The following is a 21,383-nucleotide window of genomic DNA, read 5'->3' on the forward strand; positions in this document are numbered from 1 at the left end:
CGAAAAAACCAAAAAAAAAAAAAAAAACAAAAAAAACAAAAAAAAAAAAACAAAAAACAAACCTTTCTCTTTAAGGGAAGTTTTCCTTTTTTTTTTTTTTCCATTTAAGAGCTGGGGTATCACTACGCTGCCCAAGTTGGCCACAAATTCCTAGGGCTCAGTGAGCTTCCTGCCTTAGCCTCCTGAGTGCTGGTACCACAGGCTTACCCTGACACCTAGTTAAAGCAGGACTTTGAATGCCATCTTTTTTTGTGAATGAGATAATCAAAGTGAAGAAATTAGAGTTATGCCTGGGTCATTTTGCTTTCTCTCTCCTCTAAACACACTTTCACAAGATTGCATGTGTTGCTCAAGAAACCCCACTTAGAACAAAGCCCCTTGCTGGCTGCACCCTGTGTGAGCTGTCTTCAAGACCCACATGGCGGTCCTGAAGGAGCTCAAACAGTACTCGGTAAGTTAATAAGAGCTTCAAAGAAGGACCAACCCTGGACATGCCCTCTCTGTGGAACTGTTCTGTGGCCTGCGCTCTGAACGCTAGCTCTTGATGTCCAAAATACGAAAAGGAGAGAAGGAGCCAGAAGGGAGTGTGCTTGTGGGACAAGAATTTTAGCTGGCAATAGTTAACCACACTTCCCCTGCTACTTGGCATGTGTTATATAAGGGAACCAATTCCAAGACAAAACAAAAAATAAATTGCTTTGACTATAAAGTGGAAACACAGAACAAATTAGAACTGACTTCCTTTAAATGTTTTTTTATGTGGGATGAGTTTGCTTAGCCATTCTCTTTCTTGCTCGCTTGCCGACACCACAAAACACAGTATATTATTTCTCCTACTATCTATTGCGGAGCCAATTTTCATACATTAAAAATATGATTTCAATCTTCTCGAAATACTTATGAGTTACACACAAACATGCATAGGGACAATAAATCACTTTTATAGGACTAATCAAATCTGGCATCCCTCTGTAACTCACTGTAGTTCAAATTTTTGAGTCACTTAGCCCTGATTTGAACTCAGTGCTCACAAAGTGAGTGGGTTACAGGTAAAGGTTCTGTTTGTAGGCTGTTTGCCTTTGACTAGATACATACTAACCCTGAAAAAAAATGGAACAAATAGTGTCTCCCTCAGCCCCATCTATATCAACTCCCATGAAGAAAACACACTCTCTAGTCTGTGCTCACTGCCCAGGATAGATGTAACAGATACGGGCTGATTGTTAGCATAAAAATATTATTAAAATTCTTAGAACTCTCAAATTATACTTCTGCTTTGGACTTATCTCCTGGACTCTAGGGATATATATATTTCCCCTTAGGTGTTTTTGGTGCTTAGCATTCACTGTCAACTCAACAACCAAGAAGCAGGCTTCTGGGCATACCTAGGAGGAATTGTCTAGTTGACATCCCCTGGGGATGCCGTGAAGGATCTAACTGGGGTGGGAAGACCTGCCCACTGTGGGCAGAACCATTCCCTAAGCAGGAGATTCTGGACTGTAAATCGGAAAGGGCAAAGTGAGCTCTGCATGCATTAATTCATTGTTCCCTGTCACATGGCCAGAGTCTCTATAGTCTTGACTGTGACTGTCACATGACCAGGCCTCTCAAGCTTCTGAGGCTATCACTTCTCTGCGGTGATGGACAGGCACCTAAGAACTGGGCACATGAACAAGCCTTTTCTCCCTTAAGTTGTTTTTGTCTTGGTATTTTGTCAAGCAACAGAAAAGAAAATAAGACACTAATTGGCTTCTAAACCCTACAGTCTGAAAAGGAACCATTGGGTTTATACCTCTGAAACCCACTCTGAGCCCTGTGTCAGGGACCAGCATTGTTGTTCACTTTGCTGGTTATCCTGAAGTTTGGCAAATCTGTATGCTCTATGACCACCACCACAACAAAGATATGGAAGACCCCATCGACTAACATATCCTCCTGTATCCGTTACAGTAGCTCCATCCTCTGACCACCAGACTCAGGTGAACACTATTCTACCCTCTATCCCCAAAGTCATGTTTTTCTGGAATATTAGATGAACAGATAACACAGCCCATGTTACTTGGTCTTGTCCTTAAATTACAAGGCTTTTGGGATCCATTACACAGAGCATTTTCTTAGTTCATGACCCTGTTACTGAGCAGAAGTCCATGGTGTAGACCTACCGTAGTGCGTATATCCATTTGCCTGCAGAAGGACATCTATGTTGTTTCCAGCTTTGGATGGTTCTTGTCAAAGCAACTTCAGTGAACAGGTATCCGTTTTTGTTTATTTGTTTTTAACTATTGCAGTGCTAGGGATTGAACCTAGAACTTCTATGCATGCTAGGTATCACTGACTACAGCTGCAGCCACACCCTTTGGTTATTTTTAACATAGGTAATATATACACTCAAAGGAACCTACATTTTCATTTCCCTTCAGGTACAGACCAGGCAGGACTATTATCACGTTATATGCCATCTTTTTAAGGCAATGCCAGACTGTTTTCCAGGGTAATTATTTTCTAGCCCTGTCAGCAATGTGTGAGAGAACCAGCCACTCATTCCAAATCCACATTTGTCGCTGTTCCACTCTAGCTGGACATATGGTCTCACTGTGCTTTTAGCTTGTGTTCCTCTGATGGCTGGTGATATTAAATATCGTCTCCTGTGCTTTAGACTGCTCATAAGTGTCCGCCAGTACAATGTCTAAGTGCTTTTATTTTGTTCACTCCTCTGCCCCTTTATTCTAAAATTACATCTATCTGCCTGCCTATCTATCTATCTACTATCTATCTATCTATCTATCTATCTATCTATCTATCTATCTATCTATCTATCATCTATCTGTCTATCTATTGTCTGTCTGTCTATCTATCATTTATCTATTTGTCTATCTATTGTCTGTCTGTCTATCTATCTATCGTCTATCTATCTATCTATCTATCTATCTATCTATCTATCTATCTATCTATCTATCTATCATTGTCTATCTATCTATCTATCTATCTATCTATCTATCTATCTATCTATCTATCTATTGTCTATCTATCTATTGTCTATCTATCTATCTATCTATCTATCTATCTATCTATCTATCTATCTACCTATTTATCTATCATTTATCTGTGTGTGCACGTGTAACTCAGAGGACAGCTTATATGAGCTGGTTCTCTCCTTCTACCCCATGCGTCCTGGAGACTGAACTCAAGTTTTCAGGATTAGTGGCAAGTACCTTTACATATTGAGCTATTTCACTAGTCCTTTCTTTTTTTATCTTGGAGATTAAACCCAAGAATTTATACATGTTAAGATGTGCTTCACTATTGTACTACATGCCAGTCCATGCCTCATCTCTCTCCTCTCTCTCTCTCTCTCTCTCTCTCTCTCTCTCTCTCTCTCTGTGTGTGTGTGTGTGTGTGTGTGTGTACAAGTAGAGGCTGAGATCAGTGATGGGTATCTTCTACTCTTGCTCTCCCCCTTACCTTTTGAGTCAAGGCTCAATGAGCCCAGAGCTGACTGATTGGCTTGATCACTTGTCTATCAAGCTCTGAGGGTCTGCCAGGCTCTGCCTTGCCAGCACTGGGCTACCGACATGTGCAAACAAGCTCAGCTTCTATGTAGGTGCCTAGGATCTGAACTCAGCTCCCCATGCTGTGTGACAGGCACTCTACTGACAGAGCTGTCTCCCCAGACCCTAGCTCATTTGCGAGCCTGTGATTGACCTATCCCATCTAATTTGTGAAAGTATATGTCATAATGTTCCTACAACAAAATGGCCTGACGACGTATTTCTCAGAACATAATCCAATTATTATGCAACACGCATTTGTTCCTTCCCCTATTCCTGCCAGAAGGATGGGAAAACTTTCATTCAGTATTAACTGTGAGAATCCGGGGAGGCACCAGCAGGTAAAATTCATGTTGTACCTTTTCTGGACAGCTCGGAATGGGTCCCCTAGAGTTTGTATGTTCAGGTGCGTGGTGCGTGGTGTGGTATGGTGTGGTGGTGGTGGTGGTGGTGTGTGTGTGTGTGTGTGTGTGTGTGTGTGTTTGAGACAAGGCCTTGCTATACAACCCTGTCTGGCCTGAAACACACTGTTTAGAGCAGACCAGTTTGGCCTTCCACTTGGGACCCTCTTTCCTCTGCTTCTCAAGTACAGAGATTATAGGTTTCTGAGACTATAGGTTACACCACTCCTGGCAGCCCCTTCATATATTTTATGCACATTTCAGCTTATTTAAACCTTTTCTCAGATTAGTCCATAAAATTAATTCCAACAGGAGTGTGGAGGTTTAAATGAGAATGGTCCCCATAGACTCAGATATTTGAATGTTTGGTCACCAGTGGAACTGTTTGAAAGGATTAAAAGAAAGGATTATGAGGCTTTGTCAGAGTGTGTGTGGCCTTGTCAGAGGAAGTGTGTCGCTGGGGGTGGGCCTTGAAGTTTCAAAAACACATGCCAGGCCTATCTTTCTGTCTTTCTGTCTTTCTGCCTGTTTGCCTGCCTGCCTGACTGTCTGTCTGTCTGTCTGTCTGTCTGCTTGCCTGTCTGTCTGTGTTTAGAAGGCAGAGGACAACCTCAGGTGTCATTTCTAAGATAACATCCCTCCCTCCCTATCCTAAAAAAAGTGTCTTATTGGCCTGGAAGGGTAGTTGGTTAGGCCAGTGGGGGTGGGGAACAAGTGACCAGTCTCCCCTGTCCCCAGCACTGGGATTACACACATGAGTCACCATAGCTAGGTTTTTTTTTGTTTGTTTGTTTGTTTTTTGTTTTTTTTTGTTTTTAACATGGGTTTTGGGAATGGAACTCAGGTTCTTCTGTCACTCACCTACATTGAACCTTCAGCGACTGCCAATCACGGACCAAATTCCTTCACACTGCCCAGATGCTGCCATGGTTTCTGCTTGCTGATTCTGGCTCTCCTGTGCCATGATTCTCTGTGTCTACCTTGCCTATCTCTCTAGCCTGGAAGAAGGCAGTTTGCTACAGGGTATCCATTTTCTTCATTTTTACAATTTATAGAGCCTTTCATTTGTAGTTAATATGCAGCGAGTGGCTCCTGACACGCCAGACAGGCGGTGGCTCTGCTTTTAATCCTCAATGGTGTTTTTCTGGCAGCAAAACCATCTTAATTTAACATGAAGTCCAGTTTCCAGTCCCTTCTCCTTATACAGATCGAGCTTTTGTGCTGTACCGAAGAAATGTCTGTCGTGCTCAAGGTCGCAGGTTTTCATCCCTCAGAATTGCTCTTTAAAGTACAAATCAGAGAGCGTCCATCACGCCTGCCTAAACTCTCCAAGGGTTTTCCCTCACCTCAGAATAAGACCGGAACTCTTCCCTCTGGGCTACAAAGTGTTTCCTGAGTTTACTTTTGGCTTTTCTCCTGTCAATCTCCAAGTTTTTCTCCTCCTCCAGTCTACTCGGGCCCTCTCCCACCCCACCCCATCCCTCCAGAGACAGAATCTCACTACTTAGCCCTGCCTCTCCTTGAAACTCTCTCTGTAGACTGGACTGGTCTTCAACTTACAGAGACCTGCCTGCCTCTACGACTCCCAATGAAACATACCACCCCACACCAGGGCTGATTTTGCCTTCTTGCTTTACCGTATACCCTTCTTGGAGCCCTTAAACTTGCCGTCGCCTCTCCTTATACAATTCTTTTTCAGGTTTGGCACATTGCTCAACCCTTAAGACTTGCTTGCATTAAAAAAAAAGTTATTAAAATTTTATGCCGATGAGTATTTTGCTTGCTTTTTGAGCACATCATGTGTGTTCAGTGTTCATGGAAGCCAGAGGAGAGTGTCCAATCCTCTGGGATTAGAATTACAGACAGTTGTGAGTGGTTGGAACCCCGCTCCTCTGCAAGATCAACAAATGCTCCTAATGGCTGAGCCATCTCTCCAGTCCTGACTTGTGTTTGTTTTACCAGTCTCTTGTGGAAGTTATTGTTGACAATTCTTCTTCTTCTTCTTCTTCTTCTTCTTCTTCTTCTTCTTCTTCTTCTTCTTCTTCTTCTTCTTCTTCTTCTGCTTTTGCATTCACAGAAAAGCTGTGTTTATTTATTTTTAACTTTTTTATTGATTCTTTGTGTGTTCCACGTCATGTACCCCAGTTCAGCTCATTTCCCCATTCCCTCATACCCACCCTCTGCTCTTTTATCCTCCCCACAAAAGGAAAACACATGCACACCAAAACAAAGCATAGAAAACAGCTTCTACAAGGAGTCATAGAAGCTGTAGTGTGTCCCATTGTGTATCCCTCTGTCCGCACATCTTCACTTGCAAATAATCATTGCAATGAGTCATTGGTCTGTTTTGGGGTCTCTGGCTTTCGTGACACCATCAATACTGGATTTTTCATCCGGGCTCCTCTCAGTTATCCTGCTGTTGTCCTGCATCATGGAGATCCTGCAGCTTTGGCTCTGTAGGACTGGCCCTTCCACACATCCCAACCATTAACAAATAGTATAGGCTTTGGGGTGGGACAAGTCATAGCCTTGGATCTGAGCCTGGATGGTAGCGGAGCTGGTCAGAGTGCCAGCTCCCCCTTATCTGAGCTCCCCAGCTAGGCCACCCAATGCCTCCATTGGCAGGAGGTGGGGTCAGCTCTCCTACTCTCCTGCCCTTGGGGCCAGCTCACCCCCACACCCCCCGAACCAGCTCCACAGTGCTGCCCAGTCTCCCAAGTGCTGATGCTCAAATCTCCTGATTGATCTCTCACCCTTGGGGCTTGGTTCAGCATCAGGGCCAGCTCTCCTGCTCTCATGACCTCTGGGACAGACACTTTCTAAATGAGAAGTAATCTTTCACTTGCAATCCTGTTACCATTCATTGTTTACAATCCTTATTACTCCCTGAGGTAATTGATGTATTGAATTGCTTGTTTTTACTTATTTTTTTACCTCTAAAATGTTTGCTTGTTTTTTTTTTTTTTCATGCCCAGGCATTCTCTGGAGCCAATAGCTAGACTGGATGCAGGGCAGATATATATGTATATGTTGAAAGAAATAAACCACACCCAGTAAATATACTGAGAAACTACAAATACAAATGTGACAAAGGCTGATCTAAATTGGGGAGGTTTTTTTCTTTTTCTTCTTTTGTTTTTTTGTTTTTGTTTTGTTTGAATGTAGGTCTGTCTGCACTTGTGGGCAGTGCCCTCATGAGGAGACTTGGAACTGGAGCTATAGATGATTATTGTAAGCTACCATGTAGGTGTTGGGATCGAACCCAGGTCCTTTGGTAAAGCATCCAGTGCTCCTAACTACTCAGCCACTTCAGCAGCCCTGCATGGTCTGTACTGAACAGAAGAAATGAGGGTTTTCACGAAACTCTCTGGAGAGAGGAAGCCTGCTAAGCAAAGCTGTTTTAAAGAACAGGTAGCCTGTGACCCTTCTATCTGAGGAGGATTGGAGAAAGAGCCGAGTCTATTGTCTATGCCCTTCAAGCCTTAGGACTCCAAGTTTACTGTAATTTTAAGGCCCTTTGAGCTCTAGATTTTATTGCCTTCAATTTTATTTGCAGAACCAAAGCTCAACAGAAACAACAAAAGTGAGTCTACAAGCCTTCAGGTTTATGGTCAGCTGATTCTTCAGAGTCCAAGAACAAAGAGAGAGTAGTTTACAAACAAGCAATGGCACAATAGGCATTTATAGGCAAAGGTCAGCCTGAACCCTGGCTTCAAGTCATTCTCCAACACTAACTCAAGATTCATTACAAGTCCAAATGGAGGTACTACCAGTACCCAACTCCTAGAAAAAGATCCAGCATGAAATTGCTATAATCTTGTCTTAAGTGAGAGTTTCTGAATATAATAACTATTGCGGTTATAAAAGATAAAGGGAAATAAGAATATGTTCTATGGGGGTGTGGTGAGGTATGGGGAAAGAGGGTGCCTCAGTGGGCCCATGCCAAGGCATCCTTTTCCCCAGAGGGACCAGCCACAGGACAGTATAGTATAAAATAGAGTTTATTCAGGACATGGGAAGAGGAGTTAAGAGGATAGTAGAGGCAGAGAAAGGTACAGAGAGGGAGAGAGCAGAGAAGTAGAGGTCAGCCATGACCACATGGAGAGAGGGGAGAAAGGAGTGGGGAAAGAGGGGGAGTAAAAAGTCAAGAGGGAAGGGAGAGAAGCAGGAGTAAGAGAGGAGGGGGCAAGCAGCCCCTTTTATAGTGGGCCAGGCCTACCTGGCCATTGCCAGGTAACTGTGGGGGTGGAGTCCAGACACAATACCAACAGTAACAGGGCACAAGCATCATAAAAAATAAAACACCCAGGAAATGTTGAAAATTAATACATTTAAAAAAGATTGATTTAGAATAAAATCTAAATTCCTCATTCTGGGCTACAAAGTGCTGCCTAATTTGGGGTAAGTTGGACTTAAAAACAAAACAACTTTTGTGCTTCCAAGAACAGTGTTAGAGAAATAAAAAGACAACCCATGCAATTAGAGACAAAGGTTTGCCAACCACGTATCTGGCAAGAGACATATCTAAAACATAAAAAGAGTCCTTACAACCACAAAAAGATGAACAGCCCACTTTGAAAATGGGCAGATAATTTGAGACATTCCATCAAAGAAAGTGAACAAGTAGCCACGAAGAACATGAAGCTGTGCTTAGAACTATGCGACACAGAGAGTGGCAGCGCCCAGCCAAGATCGGGCACCGTGTCACACTCAACAGGATGGCTGAGGTAACAAAGAGGGACAGTCACAGGAGTCAGTGAGGGTGATGCTGAGGAGCCAGCAGAGAAATCCAACCTTTGTATCAATGGTGGGAATGTAACATAGCACTGATGCTCTGGATAATGGCCCAGCACGTCTCCAAAAGTACAGACTTGTAGATTCTATGTGGCCCACCAGTGCTAGAGTGGGGGAGGGCCTAGAACTAGAGTCGGGAGTCTGGAACTAGAATGGGGAGCCTGGAACTAGAATGGCGGGTCTGGAACTAGAATGGGGGCATCTGGAACTAGAATGGGGGGTCTGGAACTAGAATGGGGGGGTTTAGAACTAGAATGGGGGGGTCTGGAACTAGAATGGGGGTCTGGAACTAGAATGGGGGGGTCTGGGACTAGAATGGGGGTCTGGAACTAGAATGGGGGGGTCTGGAACTAGAATGGGGGTCTGGGACTAGAATGGCGGGCCTAGAACTAGAGTCAGGAGTCTGGAACTAGAATGGGGAGTCTGGAACTAGAATGGCGGGTCTAGAACTAGAATGGGGGGGTCTGGAACTAGAATGGGGAGTCTGGAACTAGAATGGGGGGGTCTGGAACTAGAATGGGGGTCTGGGACTAGAATGGGGGTAGAATTAGAGCAGGAATTCAAGAATTAGAGTGTTGAGGGTCTGGAACTAGAATAGGGAGTTTGGAATTAGACTGGGGGGTGGTCTGGAGTGCCCTTCAGAGACCCCTGTGTTGAAGGCTTAGTTTCCCATGTGACATGACACTCTTGAATAGGAATGAGGCCTTCAAGAGGACCTAGTGGAGGAAGTTGGGTTGCTGGTAGTGCGCTCTTGGAGGGATATTGAGCTAACCCCGCCTCCTCCTCTATCTCTTGCTTCCACTTCCTAGTTGCTGCATGTCAGCATCTCATTCCAGTCTGTGCTCTCTAGTTGTAAGCTGCCTCCTCACAGACCCAACTAGCCACCAGCTGAAGCCTCCAACCTTTAAGGCACAGAAATGCTTCCTCATCTAAAGGTTGACTACTTTGGGTGATTTGCTGCAGTAGCTGGAAGCACAACAGCACAGAAAGAAACAATAAATGTTGCAGGGTGGAGCTGGATAAGGAAAGGGTCTATTTGTTGGTTGTTTTTCCAGCTGCTTTCTCTCTGCAAATCCCTCTGCATATGGTGGACTGGCCCTTATAGATAAGTTGCCTTAATTGTGTACATCCTGGAGTCAGATACTGCCAAAGGAGACATTTTTTGCCTTGTGTAGCCCCTTGTGTGGGAATAAACCACATGAAAAGACATGCGCTAACACAGTTTCATGTGCTTTCTGAAGGTGGACACGAACAATTTGCTTTTACTAAAAACACAAAACAAAATTCCATCCCAGATTAATCCTTTATAACATTAATGTAACACCCTTAGGGGGTGAAGTGAAAAAAGGTGCTCCAATTGAGGCTCGATCAGAGGTTTGCTGTGTGTCACCTGGGCTGAATCATTTCTAATGGCTGTCTCTTCATCTGTAAAATCAAATGACTGGGGTCAGTGAGCTGGCTCTGTGGGTAAAGGCATCTGCCACCAAACCTGATGGCCTGTGTATGATCCCAGGATCCACACGATGGAGGGAGACATCCTTCAGGTTGTCCTCTGACCTCCACATACATGCTGTGCCATGCATGGTCGCGTGCATACAAATAAAATAATTAAAAATATATCAAATGGTTGGGCAAGCGTCAGCACCCCCTGGAACTTTTCTGCTGACAAGCAGCTGCTGTTTTTCCTGAGCACCAGGTGCTTAGGGCAGTCTCTGGGGATCATTGGGAACGGTAGGTTTAATCTACGTTGTGCGATGAGCCTCCTGCTCTGCTTCCATCTTTATACAAGGCTGCCATTCTAGCCTGTGTCCAGTGCCGGGGAGGTCTGTTGGAGGTGCCATGTGGAAATTTGCATATGATGGTGGCTTAACACTGGAAATGGCACTAGTGCCTCCTGTGTCTTTAGGACAAAGCAACAATGAGTGATGGATAAAGTTACTTATCAACTTCACAGAATCTAGAATCACCTGAGAGATGGGCTTCTGGGCTTGCCAGTGGGGATCTTGAGTATGTTCATTGACTAGGGAACACACATACCAAAACTGATGTCATTCAGTATTCTAAAGGAAGATTCCATTTCTTTGGGGGTTCTTCAGTTCATTCGGATGGGTGTCAGTCATCATGACCTCCAAAAGGCTTCATTCAAGCCACCGTCTTCAGAGCATGCTTGAGTGCCAGGAAGCCTTAAATCAGGCGACACTTCCGCTCCATCTAAGCTTTCTATCAGGGCAGGCAGACAAGCAGAACAACACAACCATTGAGAAGTAAACAAACCAACCCTACCCGGAAAATAAACACACTCTGAAAGGTTGATGCTGTGAGCAAGGCTTAGGGCTTATTCTTACGCTCTGGGTTAAGACGGTTGGAACCAGGCCAGGAGTATGTGAGTCACCACCCTAGGCTAACACAGGCTGGGTGGTTAACCTCCCTGTCTCCAAATATGGGGTTTGGAGATGTATTCAATAAACATTTATTCTTTTTTAAATATTAAAATCAAATTTAAACTGCATTTACTTACTTATATATGTATTTACTTGTGTGTCTATGGGGGCATTTGAACAACATTTACTTGGTTATAAATTTATTTACTTGTGTATGTGTGTAGGGGGCATTTGATGACCACCGTTGCACATAATGGATGTGAGAGGACTCTTTCAAGAGTCAGTTCTATCCTTCCACAGTGTGAACCCTGAGGATCAAATTCAGGTCAGCAGTTTTGGCAGCAAGCCTCTGTATCTGCTGAGCCATCTCACATCCCTCTTTTGTTCGACAGGGGTTTACTGAGCACCCCTGAAACTCTCTATGTAGAACAGGCTGGCCCCAAACTAGGAGCTCCCAGCTTTGTCTCTTGAATTACAGGTCTGAGCTACTGTATGTGACGCGCTTTCTTTTGTCTAAGATTACATCTTGAGGAAACAAAATGTAATACACCATTTCTACCTCTGGGGAAACCAAAGAAGTGCAAACATCTTTCACTAAGAAAACGCTAAGGACCCACTTTATGAAAGTGACCTACCTGGACTGGAGAGATGGCTCAGTGGGTAAGAGCACTGGCTGCTCTTCCAGAGGACACAAGGCCAATTCCCAGCACCCACAAGGCAGGTTACAACTGTCTTTGGCTTCAAGGGGAATCTGACACCTTCCTATAGACATACATGCAGGCAAAACACCAATGCACATGAAATAAAAGTAAATAAATCATTAAAAATAAAAGAAAGTAAGAAACCCAAATCCAAACAAGCACAGGACTATTTAGCCTTCTCCCTAAAATCAATTAGACCTCCAGGTCTCACCCAGAATGGATTAAGTTTGGTTATTCCATGGGAATTTCCCTAATTGTTTTATTGTAAATTAATTGGATTTTTTTGTGGGTCAGGTGGGTTGATCTCATTTAGACCGGAAGCTATCTTTCTTTTTGTCTTTCTTTCTTTTCTTCTTCTTTTTAAAAATCTATTTGTGAAAAGCAGCAGAACTAAGTGGAACAGGACTGTGGCTTGGTTGCACATAGACATGGACAGCTAATGGTTCTCTGTAAGGATCATTTAGATATAAAGGGTCTGGGTGCTATTCTGCCAGCTGGGTCACATGTAAACCATCCCTAAGTGTGTGTTCCATTTTTTCTGACTTGGGAGGACATCTCTTAGCAACAGCTGAGTGTCTTGTACACTGGATCCTCTGAAGATCTGTTATGAAAATTTTTAATGAGCCAGGGTGGAGAAAATAAGACCTAGAGCCCTCAATCTGTCCCCTCCCCCTAGGATATGGCTGCCACAAACCAGCATTTCATACCATCAGACAGTACTCATAGCATGCAGGCTAGCTGGCTGCATGGATTTGGTTAAGGAAGTGATATGCACATTTTCCATATGGGGGTTGAGCCTTTAGGGAACTATAAGGGGTTTGTTTTGTTTTGTTTTGTTTTGTTTTTAGACAGTATCTTACTCTGAAGGTTTCCTGGAACTCATTAAAATCCTCCCATCTCAGTCTCCTGGGTTCTGGGATTACAGGTGTGAGCCGCCACACTGAGTTTATAAATTGATTCTTCTGAGCTGTAATTTGTTTTTTTCTTGCTATCTAAATTCTAGGTTTGCCTTGTACCAACTAACAGTTTGGGGCTTACTCCAGACTTATCCAGACATTCATTCCTCCTGATTTTTTTAAGGCTGGGTAAGACCTCTCTGTTTTGAGGTTCTAAAATACCCTTCGCAACAGTGAGCATGAGGGTGCACACCCACAGTCCGTCCCCACTGCAGGAGGCAAGCAGGGGGGTCCTAAGCTCAAGAGCGTCTTCATTTGCATAGCACAGGATCACATGGACTATGTGCAGTCCCGTCTCAAAAAATAAATTCCTTAGCGCTCTGTGACCACTGATTTGTAAGCATAGTTATTATGATATATTTGTCTACGACTCTAGGCTTTTTAGAAAAGTATAGTTTAATTTCTTCCATGGTTAGAATGTAGGTGTTAGAATTTTCTTTCTGTTGCTATTGGAACGAACAAACAGACAAACAAAGTGGGGTGGAGGAACTGACCAAAAGCAGCCTGGGGAAGAAAGAGTTTATTTGGTTTAAGCTTCCATTAGTGAAGAAGTCAGGGGAAGAACTCAAGCAGGAACTGAGGCAAAGACCATTGACAAGTGCTGCTTCCTGGCTTGTTCCCCATGGCTTACTCGGCTGTCTTATCCAGCCCAAGCCCATTTGCCTAAGGATGGCACCGCCCACAGTGGGCTGGGCCCTTCTACATTAATTAGCAGTTATGAAAATGCCTCCAAAAACATGCCCACAACTTGATCTGATGGAGGCAATTCCTCAGTTGAGACTCACTCTTTCTAAGTGACTCTAAATTGTATCAAGTTGAGCAAAATGAAACACCAGGGTAGACTTTTAACCAAATGCATTTGAGACAAGTTAGTCGGTGCATGGATAGAGCAACACGTAGGAACAGATGAGCATGAGTTCCGGCAAGGATAAATACACTACCAGACCTAGCTGGATCAGTGGTCCTTGGTGGCACCAAATCAGTCCCTTTATGAGGCAACCACCAATCAGCTGTAGATGATGGGACTGATTTCAGCCCACATTGAATGTGAGTCTCAGTGTGGAAAGTAGATGTCTGCCAACTAAGCTGCCTGTACAGTGTCATCAGAGCGTTCTAGAGAAGGCGGAGAGGAGCTTCAGGACACAGGGAAGGCGGAGGGGTCTCGGGGGAGCACGGGGACACCTCTGAGTCAGTGGGAATGAGGTGTGGAGAATTTATGCTAGGAGACATTTGATCTTGAAAGAGCTTTCTGCATTGTGGACCTTGATTCCCTGGCAACTGTCAAGGGGCAAGGGAAGGGACCTCGAGGAATAGTTTAGAAGCACTTGTGATAGTGCCGGGAGCCAGGGACCTGAGGCTGTCTGTCATGGCTGGGAGGAGCTATGGGAGGAGGTAGGGATGGAGAACTGTTGCTCAGTCATAAGAAAGAGGACAAAGCCTTCTGCCACCGGACATATTTTACACAGCAATTTTCAGTCTGGCAAAATTTAGTGAAAGAAAGAAAAAAAGAAAGAAAGAATTTCTAAATCCTGAAATTGAGCCTCCAGGCAACAATTAGAGTCTCTCCCCCTGCCTCAGCCTCCCTAGTTACAGCCTCGCCACACCCAGCCTTGTCTTTTTATTTATTTTCTAGGGTTGACATTTGCCAGAAAAATTTCTTTTTGCCACAGCATAAGGAATACTTGAATTAAAACAAAACAAAACAGAGTCCCCAATGTCTGATGTCTGGCTGCTTCCAGAGAGACAAAGGAACTCAACTTACCAACAGGAGATATGTGACCTTGAACAAACAATGGATATGTCATGGTCAAGTCCGAACAGAGAGGGAAGAAAGACGCTTACTTCTTGAAAGGACAGGGTTCTAAAGAGTGAAGGACTTCCCCAGGGGGGCCCATGGAAGTGGTAAGGGTTTAACCCCGAAAATAAATTATCAGGACAAGTTAAAGTCAGGTAGATTTCGCACTGACGGGCTGTCTGTGCGTGTTGGAGCTATCATTTAAACATGCAGAGCTACAGGGAGCTCTACACTGCAGAGTAAGGTAGCTGCTACCTGACACAGGGATGGAGGATGAGACTCCCTCCCTGGCTGCTGGGGAAAACTGCTGAGTGGGATTGTGGGTAAAGGTCAGATTTTATCCGTGGTGGCTGCCTGTCCATCTAACCCGCTGTTCTCGGTTCCTTGTGACCTCAGATCTCAAATCATCCTTGCCAGTTTTACTAACAAATGTCTCCGCCTATGCGTGTTTCTAGGCACCGGCTGACCCAGCCTGTCCTCTGTTCCACTTACTGAAGGCTGCTCAGAAACCACACTGGGCTCTCTGCAGAGTGCCTTGGCCAGCGGGCAGAGAAACCAGCCCTATTTCCTTACATTTTGAATGCCAAGGCGTGGCTTGGTAAAAAGAGGATTATGCCAGACCAATGCTATTTCCTTTTGCGCTAAAGGGGCAAGATCTCTGGTTGGGGGAGGGGGTGGCGGAGAGAGGGGTGACGTAACCTACGTGAATGTGAGCAGGGTGGGTACTCCATGCCCATAGGAGACATAACACCATGAGATGACCCACTTGTAACGATTGGTCTGTTGGAAACTTCTGGGCAGTGTTGTTCACTACTTCTTAATTAACCTAAGGACATCCTGGGCAAATGTCTTTTATCACTAACTAACTATGACAGAGATCTCAAAATTACCATATTTGGAAAGGCCATCCATTTGCAGGGGCAGGATGCTATCAATTTAGATGTTAGGAATGGAACCCAACGTAACTTTGAAATACCAGTAAGTGTTTATTAGTAAAAACAAAAACCAAAAACAAACAAACAAACAAACAAACAAAAAAACCCTGCTTTGAGCTTCAGCAGAGACCAGTGCACAGGGAAGCTGTAGGAATCAGAAATCCAGACCTCAGAAGGCACTCAGATGGGGAGCCACTAATGCGGGAGAAAGTGTTTCCGGGTCAGAGGGAGGTACAGGTCAGAGTGAGTCTCTGGCAAACTGAGTTAGCAATGCGGCACTATCGTGCAAACAGTTTGCCCTGATTCGAGGATAAAGGAAAGAGTATGACTTCAGAGACTAGAAAGCAGTTCTCCACCGTGCTTAGATGTGTGCACACTTGTAGTTTAGCGCAAATACAACCCGGTGAGGACAGGAGGGACATAGAGAAGGAAGAGGCAGCCGCTGGTCTGGTCTGTTCGCGCTGCTCTGCTTTGGGTACTATCATCTGAGATAATATTGCTGGACCACAAGCATTATTTGGGGGGGGGGGGCGCTCTTCTGGCAGGATCATATTTTACAACCGAATAACGAAAAAAAAAAAAAGGTAAACTGCTGGGCTAAAATTAGCCGCTAATTATTTGCGGAGCCCTCCACTGGCAGGTTCTCCTCGAGTTTGGCCCAGTTTTCTTTGTCCCTAGCTATAGAGACCATTTATCTTTTCAAATAAATGCAGACTCACACTAGTACTTTCTAGCCTGCAAGTCAGGCTTCTTCTGAATGGATTCCAATCGGTTACTGCTCTTGGCTAAGATGTTAAACCATAAATAAGGAAGGTTGCTGAGGTTCTCACATCTCTGAATGGTCAAGCTCGAGAGCAAACCTGGTAGGCTGGGCGGCCAGGCTGGTCTGAGGCGAGAAGACTCTTTTGGTCAGTGTGACTTTCCTCCATTCTGACATTCAGCACACTGTTCTCACATTGAACTTCCTTGTTTACAAGGAAGTTCATGTTGTAGATCGGGGATCTCAGAGTTCCCTGTGCACTCAGGTCACCTAGGGTGGATGTTTAACGCAGTGTTCAAGCATCGTACAGTGCAGGGGTCAGAACACTGCGTGAGTTCTCTGAGCTCTGGTCTAGGTCACAGTGATATGGTAAAATGCACCAAGGAGGTCGGAAGTGTTGGTAAATAGGGCGCCTGCGGTAGTGCCTTCCTCTGGAAAACCATGACTAAATGGAAATCAGCCAGCACTGATTTCAATACACTGGCTCCTTTGGGGGCAAAACCAAGATAAAAAAGCGTGTAGTGGGCTTCTGGTACAGTGATTCCTGTGTGGAAAAAGTACTGGTGAGCCAGGACCCGAGTCATCACTTCTGCTGTCTCCACCGGTTCAGCCACTAAAACCAAACAAGCACCAAACCAAATGAAACCAAACCAAACCTGAAGAGATTGAAAGACCAGTGGAGTTGTTACCCTTTGTGACTTCCCTGACTTACAATAAACAGGTCAACTATTGTTAAAGTATTACAGATTGCCCCCACAAGTACCAATAGTTTTTAACATGTCTATATATCAGTTAAATATGAATGTGAAAAATCAGGATAAACTAAGTTGGGGATCTTGTTTAAAAAAGCAGATTGCAACTCAGTCAGTTTGGGGTGGGGCCTGAGAATCTGTCTTTCTGTGGAGCACTTACAAGAGCTTAGTGCTGAGAGACTAGGAGGAGCCCATTTGATAGAGTATATGGCTAACCCTATGGCCCACAGCCAAAGGCTGGGGGTGGAGCTCAATTGTAGAGCAATTGTCTAGCATGTGCAAGGCCCTAGGCTCTATCCCCAGTGCCATAAATGAAAGAAAATAAAATCCACGAGAGTCGAACAAAAATCTCCAGCTCTTTCATTTCTTTTTTCCTAACCTTATTATAGAATTGTAGCACATCTATGCAAATGCATGCAAATCATCATGGCTCAATGCATTTCTAAGCAGCTAAGACACGGGTATAGTCAGCCCCTGGATCAAAGCTAGAGAAGAACCAGCGCCTCAGGAACCCTGGAGTCTCTCATTCCCCACCAAGGTAAATGGAAAATGACCTCATTCGCTTCTGTCGTTGGCAGCAAAACCCCAGCGACAGTTCCAGAGGATGGCTGAGCCCGGTGCATGCGTTTCTCCAGGGCAGGTAGCCAAACTCGGTCTGATGGTAATGGCAAGGTGGTGCTCCCCAGGCATTAGTGCCTGTATCTGTATCAAATATAGCACAACTTGGCCTAGAGATGGCTTTTGTCTTTGGGATCAAAGACTAATGAATGATTGATATAAGAAAGCCACTTATATTTTCTTGAAGAGATAAACAGAATTCCCATGATTAGTGTTCCTCTGATGCTTAAAATGTATTTAGTCCTAAACTTGGAAGATAAGGCAAGAGGTGGGTCTGCCATCGATTAAAAGTTATATTTATGTACGTGTGTATGAGTGTGTGCACATACATGCATGCCTGGACCAGGGCAGCATACGTGTGGAGGTCAGAGGACAATTTGCAGGAGTTGGCTCTCTCCTATCATGTGGGTCTGTAGCTCCAACTCGAGTTATTAGGCTTGGTGGCAAGTGCCTTCACCCACACAACAGTTCTCAGTCTCCCCAATGCTGCAACCCTTTAATACAGTTCCTCATGTTGTGGTGACCCACCGTAACATAATTTTGTTGCTACTTTGTAACTGTAATTTTGCTACTGGCATGAACCATAATGTAAACACATGATATGCAGGCTATCTGATGTGTGACCCCTGCGAAAGGAGTATTTGACCCACTAAAGGGGTCTAGAATCTTCTATGAGACAAGCCTCCGGATTATGAGACGTTTTCTAGGTTGTGTTGAAGTGGGAAGGATTACCCTGAGTGGGCTAGGGACTTGGACTGAGCAAAAAAGGAGAAAGCAAGCCAAGAAGCAGAGTTCATCTCTCAAGAGTCTGCTTCTTGACTGTGGATCCAGTGTCCCCCGGTACAGGCCATCTCAGGCTCCTGTGGCTGGGCTCCCTGTTTGTGCTGAACCCTGCCCTCAAGCTATGGGCCTAAATGAACCCTTCCTTAAGATGCTTTTATTGAGGATTTTATGACAGCAACAAGTAAAGAAACCGGTACTACTATTATTTTCTTAAAATGGGATAGCAAATATCTATGTCTATGTGACATAATGTCCCTAGTGCTCCTTAGGGACCACGGTTTGGCAAGGACTGGGCTTGGAAAGTTAGGATGGAGTCTCAATCATTTTGATAACAAAAATCTTCTGGCACATATTCAATCCAGTAGCTGGTTAGTTATTAGGATGGGATATTTGTGCTGCTGGAAATAGACCCAAGGCTTCATGCATGTTAGGCTAGCCTCCACTACCAGGTCACGCCCACCCTGGGATGGCTCTCTGATGCTGGTCTGTGGAATCTACAAAGTGTCCCACAGAAGTAGGATCACACGACTAAAGAAGACGAGTTGTCTGATTAAACAAAAACTATACTTTGATGATTCAATTAATATAATGGACTCAGTGATCCAGAATATAATTTCACCATTATCTATAACTGTAGATGTAAGAGTCTCTGTGCTGTCATCTAATTCTTTATGGTGATTGTTACGAGAGGATATTATGAATGTCTACAGTTGATTTTCATTTCGTATTTAAAGCAGTATGCCATGTCGCCTAGGCTGGCCTTGAACTCACTATGTAGCTGAGCACAACTTTCAAATTCTGTTCTTCTTGGTTTCCCTTCTCAAATGCCACGATTATGGGCATTTGAGCACGTCCACTCCCCACCCCCACCCCCAGTACTGAGAATTGAACCCAGAACTTCATGTATGCCAGCAAACACTCCACCAACTAATCTAATCCCCAGTCCCACACAGTTTATTTTTATAGGCGGTGTCATTTATTGCTTTGCCAGACTGCGTTGTATGGATTTGAGACTTTCTACAATTACTTGTGTATTATTTCATTCTCTAATGGTTGTTTGGCCCAGAGATGGTTGATATTTTCCTTTAAAACTCACGCAAATTCCCTGGAGATATATGACCCTTGGCAGAGACACTGACAACTTTTATATCTAAGTGCTCTTGAGTGAATATGTGTAGCTGGTAGATATTTTAAAAATATGTAACAAGCAAAAGCCTAGCCAATGGTTTCAGACATCTGGGGGATGAGTATGACGATTAGAAGAGACACCTATGTGCATTATAGCATACTGACTTAGTATCTTCAGGAGATACCTATGTGCATTATAGCATACTGACTTAGTATCTTCAGGAAGCCAGATAGGGCTTACTGCACATGCCTGCAATCCAAGCACTCAAGCAACTGAAGCAAGAAGATTGCTATGAGTTCAAGGTCAGCCCAAGTACACAGTGAGTATGAGGTTAGCTTAGATATGAAGTAGACCCTCTCTCAACAACAAAAACAAAACAATAACAACAGAATTGAATAGGACATCAAATCTTTTGTAGTAGCAAATTAACCCCAGATTTACCACAATAAAGACTCAAAGAAGGCATAGCTTCTAATATATGGGGATCTTATAAATTCAGTCTGAGATGAAGTGAGATGACACAGCCAGATGCAGAGAGTCTTCAAGTAGATTGAGGTAGGCAGAAGAGTGGCCCTCCAAAGAAGTCCGTACCGTAATTTCCAGGAGCTGAGAACATGTAGGTGGCAAGGGAGACTTTGCAGAGAGTGTTGAGTGGGAAGTATAATCTATGTGGGGCCAATGTAATCTATAAAGGTGTTAGAGCTGGTGGGGAGGCTGAACAGAGGCTGTCTTAGTTAGGGTTTCATTGCTGTGAAGAGAAACCACGACCAAGGCAACTGCTATAATGGAAAACATTTAAGTGAGGCTGGCCTGTAGTTTCAGAGGTTTAGTTCATTACCATTATGGCAGGAAGCGTGGCAGTGTGCAGGCAGACGTGGTGCGGGAGGAGCTGAGGGTTCTGCATCTCCATCTGCAGGCAGCAGAAGGAGGCTGTGTGTCACACTGGGTATAGCTTGAGCATAGGAGACTTCAAAGCTCACCCCCACAGTGACACACTTTCTCTAAAAAGGCCACATCTACTCCAACAAGCCACACCTTCTAATGACGCCACTCCCTATTGGCCAAGATTCAAACACATGAGTCTATGGGGGGGGGCATATCTGTTCAAACCACCACAGAAGCAAAAGATGGGATGATACCATTGTAGAGAAGGAGCTTGGGACGAAGCGAAAGGGCAGTGCCTGGGGTTGGACATAGGCAGAAAGCTCTGCCACTGAAAACTAAGCCTGCTGGCACTTTGAATACTAGTAAAACTAAATTGACCCCTGATCCTTAAGACTGTGAGAAGAGAATCCATTTGTATTGTGTTGAGCTGCTAAAGTTGTGGTGGCATGGTAGAGCAACAATAGGAAATGGACACAGTGGCTCTTTGTCACCCTCTCTGGCATGCAACTGTTGCTGGTGTCTGGATGTGCACAGAAGCCCCCAGCTCTCAGGCCTCTGCACACTGTGTTTTCCTTGCTTGTAGAGATTCCCACTGTTTCAGCGAGGCTCGGAGAAGCCCAAGCCTTCCACAGACTCTCTCCAGGGTCCTCCAGAGTGACAGCTTTTCACTTCTGCTCTCCTACCCACCTACTTCTGCTCTCCCACCAATCTAGAAATTTCTACCCCCACAGGACCCTGAATCCCAGCACCTGTCCATTGCCCCCCGCCCCCTGCTGTCCTCATTTCTCTCTGCCCCATTTAGAGTTCTTGGGCAGTCACTGTAAACATTCCCCGGCCCACACATTAGCCAGCCTGGCTTATTTCTCACTTTGATGCACTTCCTTGCCAGAATTCCAGCCCGGTTTCTATCCAGTTTCCAGCCTACTCCTTGCCTGCATTGGGACA

At 44.5% G+C, this 21,383-nt stretch overlaps 1 protein-coding gene across 1 annotated transcript in view; it reads left to right on the forward strand.

The window, feature by feature from the left end:
• The first annotated feature begins 418 nt into the window (after positions 1-418).
• LOC147006286 (uncharacterized) overlaps positions 419-21,383 on the forward strand; it is a 55,994-nt gene continuing 35,029 nt past the window's right edge. The window contains exon 1 of the mRNA XM_085834960.1: positions 419-451. Coding sequence (XP_085691086.1) covers positions 419-451 — 33 coding nt within the window. The remainder of the gene's footprint in view (positions 452-21,383) is intronic.

The sequence above is a fragment of the Mus caroli genome, unplaced genomic scaffold, assembly GCF_978045245.1.
Source record: "Mus caroli unplaced genomic scaffold, Mus_caroli_1 scaffold_1, whole genome shotgun sequence".
Classification (NCBI taxonomy): Eukaryota; Metazoa; Chordata; class Mammalia; order Rodentia; family Muridae; genus Mus; species Mus caroli.